The following is an 8,286-nucleotide window of genomic DNA, read 5'->3' on the forward strand; positions in this document are numbered from 1 at the left end:
AACCACAAAAAGAACATTTTTTTTTTCCCCAAACGCAAAAAGGTTTCAGCATAAAAATTATTTGTCATCCTTTGTATATTTTAGACAATAACACTGTTGGTAAATTAAATTAACGCTGTCCTAACCCTACCTGAGTAACTTTTTTTTCTGGATGTTGCTCAGAGCACACCACTGACTGATTCTTTTTTTTTTTTATTAGTATGATTTATTCATTAGATTCTGAAATCTCATATTGATATGTCTATTCTTTAAAAGACAATTGAAGTTAAAGATTACATAAAGTGCTAATAATATTAGAATTAAACTCAACTGGGTAAAAGAGAAGGGAAAATGTTCTTTATATATATATATATATATAATTTTTTTTTTTTTCTATTTTCCTCCATATTTTGTCTTTGTCATCTTGGATGCCGAGCTACAGCATCAGATCCCCGGACTGAGCTGAGGCTTCTGCAACCCACCGGCCTCCATAAACGCTGCCCCTGCTTTGCCTGTGCAAACATACTAGCAAGAAAAAAAAAAAAAAAAAAAACAGAACTACAACAGCAAATAAAATGATAAGCGAGAAAAATAAATGATGACGGGAACACGCCCATCTCAGCACGGAGAACAACGCGGCTACAACACCGTGCGGCGGCATCGAAGGGATCGTTGAGGCGGGCGGGGTCTTGTTCTGGCCACCAGGTGGTAAGAAGTATGCTGAGACGGTGAGACCACGGAACAAAAGCACTTGGTAGTTTCTCCAACACAGGATGACCGTTGCACAGACTGTTCCCATATCAACACCGGGCGTGGCCTTCCTGTGTTCATTCCCCAACATAGTTCCTTAAAAAAAAAAAGTGACCCCCCCCCCCCTCCCGAGAAAGACCCCATATGAATGAAGAGCAAACATTAAGACGATTAGTCTCCTCTCCCCTGATGCTCCAAACGTTGGTTTAGCTTTAAGTTGCTTTTTCCTTTCTCCTTTTTTTTTTTTTTGTTATCGGTCAAGACACTGACACCCTTAAAGACATACACCTTCGCCCCCAGAGCAAGACGCTGCTCACTTTAAAAGTTTTTTTTCTTTCTCTCTTATTCTTCTTAAAAGTCAAGTGATTTCAAGTTTCACACAGCTGCACACAAACCAGACGGTCCGAATTTGTGAAGACGATCTGGCGGAGCGATGGGAGTTGTCTTCCGAGCGAGCGTCTGTGTACCAGTCTGGGTTCTGCATTTGTGTGCAAAAGTTTATTTTGAGTGTTTGAATCCATGGACTGTCCCACAACAAACACTTAAAAAGGAGGATGAGGAAGACCAGAGGCCTCAGTGTGCAGCTCCGCTCGTCTCCAGCATCTCCTCAGCCGACCTAACCCCCCCCCCCCCCCCAAACCCTTTAACCCACCAGGACCCCCTGCTATTGCCGTCTGACCACACTGGTCCCTGTGCCCGGCGGGACTGCAGCATCTCTGCAGTGTGTCAAGATTCACTCAGAATCAGTGTGTTCGTTTCAAAGGAGCAGCCAAGTCTCTTCCATGAGCGCAGTCGCTTTCCGCAGCACCGTCCGGCTGACGAGGTCCGTGCCGTTCAGGATCCCAGCTTCACTGGTCAGGCCGGTCCTTCGCCTCTCCATACAGCACTACTCTTTTTGGATCTGCAGAGGGGACAGATGCAGTGTCATTCTGGGCCATTAAATATTACGATTGGTATTCAGACAAACCTCGGAAGTTCACAAAGATTAAACAAAACCAGTTCAGTTGTCAATTGAATTTACGTTGATATAAAACCAAAAGGACGCTGGTATGCTTTTCAGCGAATTTCCTGAATAACAAGAAGAATACCAAAACCAGAGTTCCAGAAGAAATATTAACGGGCCCGTCTGGCCTTCATAATAAAGTGGACTGTACGATTGTGTTGTAGGACGGAGTCGCTAAGGAGCCATATTAGCATGGTCGGAGGCGTGGCCACAAAGCTCAGGGTGATATTTGGTGACGTTCGGGACATTCCCAGCACAATAGTAATTGGTCTCTTATACTGACAGGCCCCAAATTAGTCTTCAGAGTACAGAGAAACCACTAGGTGGCGCTGTATGTCAAGGGGATGCCAATGACAAAACGTTCCCTTGCGGCCTTATAAACCACACAGTCGTAATGCTGTAGCTGATTTGAATATACCGCACCCTTTCAGACTACTGGTCTAGCGGTTAAGGAAGCGGCCACGTTATCAGAAGGTTGCCTGTTCGAATCCCGCACCGTTCCCCACACGCTGCTCCCCGGGAGCCTGTCATGGCTGCCCACTGCTCACTCAGGGTGATGGGTTAAATGCAGAGGACAAATTTCACTGTGTGCACCGTGTGCTGTGTATCTCAAGCGACAATCACTTCACTTTCTTCTTCATTTTCTTAAAAAGGAGAACGAATAAAAACCGGAAGGAGAAAAAAAAAAAATCTTTAATACATCAATGCCACTAAGACATAGAAACAAAACAGCATGCAGAGCATATTTACCTGTAAGGACAAAAATAAATAAATGTTTACAAAAAAATAAAAAAATGCTTACCTTGTTTTTGCAAATTCAAAATATATTCCATTTCTGAAAAAAAAGAACAAAAAAAAGAAGACAAATTACAACTGAGTGACGAAGGACTCGATTAACACTGAAACTACCATCAGTCGGCATGTCCAGAGAACCTGGAGACACGCAAGTACCTTTAGTGTGATAAATTACAGCAGCTTTTAGGTCAAAAATGCCCCAGCCCGACAGCCTGTCCAAGCCCTTGGTGTGGCCCTGCTTCCTGGCGCAGGCCAGCGCGGCGGCGGCAGTAGTCGTCGGCGGCGAGGCCGGACGCCGTTCGTCGCCCGGGTCCCTAGCGGAGGAAGAGTTGAACAGTATTGCACCGAGACCCCGAGGCGCGTCCTTCTGGACGGCCGCGCCGAGGCCTGGGGTCGGCGGGCAGCCTCCCACCTCCGCCGGCAGGGCGGGCGGAGGGCCGAGGCCCACCACCCTGCTGAGGGCGGGCGGAGAAGTCCGTTTGTCCAGCTCGTACGCTTTGGGGAAAGGTTGCTCTTGTCTCTGGGGGGACACCGAGGGGGGACAGCCGCCCTGAAACGTCACCTCCGCCGGCTTGCCAGTGCCGGCTGAGCGGGAGCCCGCCTCGGCGCCGCCCTCGGGCCCGGCGCTGGGCTCGTTGATGAAGGACAGTCCCCACTGGTTCTGAAAGATGTCCACCAGAGACTTCTGATTTGTCGGAGCAGCGGCGGGGGGCGGGTCTACCTGGCGGCCGCTCGGGAGCGAGAGTTGCATATTGGAAGGGGCGGCGGCCAGGGGGTAAACAAACAGACTGGACTTTTGGAGCGCGTCCGCGGCGGCCGATGCTACATTCTCGCCCCCGTGGGCAAGGAAGGCCAGCGCGGGCGCGGCGCCGCCGCCGAGCAGGAGGCCGGGCAGGGAGCAGCCGTTGCTGCCCTCGCCCGGGAGCAGGGGCCCGTTGGTGAAGCTGGCCGAGGTGATGGTCTTGACCGCAGACATGGGCACCTGGGACAGCCTGGCGGTCGGCGGGAGGGGCTCCCGGTCCGACTTGTTGAGGTTCTCCTTCACTTTGCTTGCATAACTGATCTTAGGCACTATCTTAGCACTGCTGTTGTCCACCGGGAACACCGGAGGGGGTCTGAACAACGTCCAGGCGTCCTCCTTCACCACCGGGTTGGCGGACCTGGCCTTCCCTGGACGCTCCTCCAGCTTCTTCACCTTGCCGTCAGAGTTCTTGCGTGGCAGGTCGCTGGCGAGGGACTTTGTGGCACTGTCCTCCAGCCTGGCGGCGGTCAGGACGCCCTCCGAACACTCGTAGGCGTCTAGAGGCTCCGCCTCCTGCTTGCCGGACCTGCCCGGCTGGACGCTGCGCTGGCCGTTGCGCCGCTTCTTCGGGGTGGTGTAGCCGCTCTCGGAGCCGCTGCCATCGTTGTCGTTCTGGCTGCCGCTCCTGCCGGGGTAGCCGTTGGCGAGCAGGCCGGGGGCCACGACGCCGTTCAGCGACGTCAGAGCCTCCTTCTTGCCCTCCGGGTGCTTTGGATCAGGAGGGCGGTCATTCTTACTGTCCATGCTGCTCCGGTGGCTGCCACCGCCCTTCCGCTCCCCCGCCCCGTAAAAGGCCACCGCCCTGGACGGAGCCCTGACTTTCGCGTTGTGTTCTAAGAGGCGTCGGTCATTACTGCTGCTCTGAAGACGACGGCTGCCAGATGGATTATGGGTAATGGCGATCTCTTGTGCCGCTGCAGTTGTCCCGTTCACTTTCCCATAACCTGCAAGCATCGGAGAAACAGAAATTACGCTAAAAATAGGACAGATTCTCAACAGACTGACAGTGAAATAAGGACAAGACGGTCTTAATAATATGCACACACACTGCATTTCAGGAAAAGTGTATTTAAATTGGACATACAAGTCCAACTAAGGCACCAGCACGAACGTTTCTACCTGCTTACAGTAACTTTAAATAGTTGCAACCCAGGCAACTGGGTCAGGAGAAATGTAATATGCTGAGCCAACCGCACGGTCTGATTGGCTGCAACGTTCAGGAACAGCGGCCCGGGCGAGGGATCGACACTTCAGCACGCATCGATTTCTGTTTCAACCGCCGCGGCCGAAACCCCGGCACGTGCGGGAGTGGCCTCCGACGTAATATTAAAGCACGAGGTTATTTTATGGACCACGACAAAACGAATTATGAAACGAATGTGGCATTTTCAATTCATTGGATGGTTTTCTGAAGTGTTTTTTTGGTCATCTTCTGTCATGCTTTGCTGCACGTTTTATAAAAAGATTTCTGTAACTGACCCAGAAGGCTCATTCAGAAATATCGTAACTGGTAACTGTTAAAGGTGGAACGATACTTCTTCACTATCTATCTATATATATATATATATAAAAATAAAAAAAAACGTTGCACTGATTAAACAAGCTACATTCTCACTAGTCAAGTATATTACGGGGGGGTGAAGCTCATGTGGGTTGGGGCGTTATTTCAGCGTCAGTGAATAGTTCTCATTAACGTGGCAATATTTTCAACTCAAACGAAATATTTCACGGAATGACAAGGACATTTTCAAACGACCCCCAACTTTCGACCCGACCGCGGTCGGCAAACGACGATCAACCTGCGTTTAGTTCCCCGGTTCCCTCGCAGCGAGGCGGCCCGGATCTGGGCTTCCGAGCGGGGCGTCGCGTCGCCTGGGCCCGGCACGGAGGGTGTTGGCCGGCGCGCAGGCGGCCCCACGCCCTTTTTTTTGTAAAATCAGCGCGGCGTAAAAATAACCCGCGGCCGCCGGGCTCGCCTTCGGTGGGGAGACGTCGCCGGAAAAAGCGCGACGTTTCGGCCATTTGAAGTGTTTTTAAGCGCCGCCAGACGGGCCGCTCACGTGACCGCCGGAGCAACAGGGCCCGGCCGGGAAAAAAACGCGCGGCCGACACGTTTAACACGCGTCCCTGCCGCGGACCGAAGCTTCTGCGCCGACGCCACACGCGAACGCGGCCGGCCGACGACATTAAAGCGAATTTGGGCGATTTTTCGGCAGCCAACATGGCGGACCGGAAGTAGTAGCGCTACGGGAGAACATTCCGAGAGAGCTGGGGTTATGCCACGGGCAGTTCCCCGTCAGAATTTCCTACCAGCCGTGCGTGTAAACGGGCGAACAAGGCGCGGCTGACCAATACCCAGTCGCAGTATACGTCCACAGCCAACCGGGACCTTCGCCGAGACGCGCTGGCTGCTTCCCCAGAAAACAAATCGGCACATTTAAATCGAAAACCACACTCTTACTGAACCGGCGCCGACGACGCCTTCATCCAGGGCGAGAAGTCCCGTGTTCGAGGCCCGACGATCCGCTTTTCGCGACACGGAGTTGCAAGCAAAGCACAAGGTCAACGCGCACACACACGCGTCCAGCGGCTACCCGCGTAGCAAGCGGGCTAATATTAGCGTCGGGCTTCAGAGAATAACGACCCGCGAACAGCGGCAAGACACTCCCCTCCGCCAGCGAATAGGCTGGCCAGGCCGCCGCCGAAATCTCGCTCGAACAAGGGGGGAGAAGAATGGGGGGGAAAAGTTCGAGGCCTTTCGCGCCGGGCACCCACCGCTTTTCTTCGTCGGCGTTTCCTCGTCCTGGTCCTGGCAGTGGCGCTGCTCATCATTCACCGGGGGCTTCAGTCGGTCTCCGCCATGAGTAGAAAATCTCCCGGGTGCCCCCGCGCTGGGCCGCTCCTCCATCGAACTGTAACGGGAGCGTCTGGGACCGAGCACTGCGGCGCGCAGCGGAACCGCCGGAGCCTCCGCGGCAGCCAATCAGCGCGGCGCTTCCCGTCGACGGCGCCACGCCACGGGCGCAAGGGCTCCACGTCTCCAAACGTGCGTTCACGCAAAAAAAACAAAAAAAAAAAAAAGCTGAGCTAAGATCCAACTCTTTCTATATCTTTTTTTTTTTTTAACAGTCGTGGTAAAATAATAAAAAAAACTCTTAATGGGTGTCATGTTTACATCACGTTTTGGGTTCTCTTTTGTATATTTCATTTTAATATATTAATATTTTATTATAAAGTATCTATCATCTTCAGATACACTTTAATATATTACATCCAGGAAATAAAAGCATAACAATAAACCGCGCAAACGACCTGCGATGTGAAGACGTGTTGCCAGATTGAGGGATTTAGAATTTTATGGTGTCGGTAATTTTGCTTGTGGACAGTATTCACAGAGGAACTCATGTCTCAATTCTGTGAGACAGAGTAAGCATTCGCGAAAGTCACATACTTTTTGTACATTGGTGTGCGTTTTGGTGCAATTTCGGAAAGTTACGCATCTGGCAACATCTGCGGCTTTTTATTATAACATCCTTCCAACATGGCACCGATCGAATCTGCGTCTTTGTGCTCATCAGGTTCAAAGTTAGGTGTGTTACTCAGTATTAGGCTGTTATCACCTCAAAAGCCTGCAGTTCCAGATCCGATGCTTAATCACAAATATGATTTTTTTTTACATCTCTCCTAGCTCTATGCAGGTCTCAGAAGTTACCTTCAGCTTTCAGTTTTTCACTGGTCGAAACACATGTCCTGGTTCAATTCCTGTGGTAAACTGTGAGGGGAATTAAACCAGGGGCCAGGGGCTCATGGCCCTTGAAGTTCAGTTATGTACTGGTTATGAGTCTCAGCACTGAACTCTGCATACAGCGGAGGGATTAAGATCTTAATAAGAAGCATTCCCGAAATTCCCTTGCTGAATTTGATTCCTGTCAGAATTCTATTTATTGTCAAATATCCCATCATACACTTTTTAATTCATAGGTAACACACGGCGCATGGGCACACTGGTCAGCCATAATGTTATGAAATAAATAAGATTGATTAACTATTTTCACTAGGTGAACCTCCATTAGATGTTTGAACAGTTGCTAAAGATAATCCTTTTTAGGAAATGCTTAGATTATATTTTACATTTACAGTACATTTTACAGTATTTATCAGACACCCTTATCCAGAGCGACTTACAATCAGTAGTTACAGGGACAGTCACCCCCCTGGAGACACTCAGGGTTAAGTGTCTTGCTCGGGACACAACGGTAGTAAGTGAGGTTTGAACCAGGCTCTTCTGGTTCATATGCGAGTGTGTTACCCACTAGGCTACTACCACCCTTGTGGCTCTTATATACCGTCCCTGACAAAAGTCTTGTCGCTTGTCTGCCAAATGCCTTAAATGTAAATGCTTATCTATTTTGTAGAAACACCTGCTATTTACCTGACTTTTAATTAACCAATTTGTGTTATTGTCGCCTTTAAAGAAATTGAACAAATTTACCGCAAATACAAAAATATGTCAGCAAATTAAGTAGTGGTGCTGTGAGATCCACATTTATTATCTTGTATGACTTCCATGAGCTTGAAGGACTGGATCCATGTGGTTTGGCAAGGATTCATACAATTAATTGATGAACTCCCAGAGTTCATCAATATTCTTTGGTTTCGTCTTCCATGCTTCCTCTTTCATCCTACCCCACACATGCTCAATGATGTTCATGTCTGGTGACTGGGCTAGCCAATCCTGGAGCATCTTGATCTTCTTCGCCTTGAGGAACTTTGATGTGGAGATGGAAGTATGTGATGGAGCTCCATCCTGCTGCAGAATTGGACCTCTTTTATGGTTGGGTATATAAAAGGTATCTAAGATTTCTTGGTATTTCAGACTATTGATGTTGCCTTCCACTTTGCAGATCTCTCACACACCCCCATACTGGATGTAACCCCAGACCACGATTTTTCCGCC

At 49.8% G+C, this 8,286-nt stretch overlaps 1 protein-coding gene across 1 annotated transcript; it reads right to left on the reverse strand.

Moving 5' to 3' along the window:
• Positions 1-1,393: 1,393 nt before the first annotated feature.
• Positions 1,394-6,324, reverse strand: nufip2 (nuclear FMR1 interacting protein 2). Its single transcript, XM_029001199.1, has 4 exons — positions 6,105-6,324; positions 2,684-4,273; positions 2,535-2,567; positions 1,394-1,630 (listed from the first exon to the last, which is right to left on the reverse strand). Exons 1-4 carry the CDS (start codon positions 6,235-6,237, stop codon positions 1,578-1,580), a joined length of 1,809 nt encoding a protein of 602 aa, XP_028857032.1. The 5' UTR covers positions 6,238-6,324; the 3' UTR covers positions 1,394-1,577.
• Positions 6,325-8,286: the final 1,962 nt, after the last annotated feature.

This window comes from Denticeps clupeoides, chromosome 13, assembly GCF_900700375.1.
Source record: "Denticeps clupeoides chromosome 13, fDenClu1.1, whole genome shotgun sequence".
Classification (NCBI taxonomy): Eukaryota; Metazoa; Chordata; class Actinopteri; order Clupeiformes; family Denticipitidae; genus Denticeps; species Denticeps clupeoides.

Coding starts and splice junctions, on each gene's coding strand:
- nufip2 (XM_029001199.1), bottom strand. CDS start 6,237: ATGGAGGAGCGGCCCAGCGCGGGGGCACCCGGGAGATTTTCTACTCAT. Junction 2,568..2,683: donor TGTAATTTATCACACTAAAG/GTACTTGCGTGT, acceptor CTTTTTTTTCAG/AAATGGAATATATTTTGAAT. Junction 1,631..2,534: donor TTTGAATTTGCAAAAACAAG/GTAAGCATTTTT, acceptor TCCCCTCTGCAG/ATCCAAAAAGAGTAGTGCTG.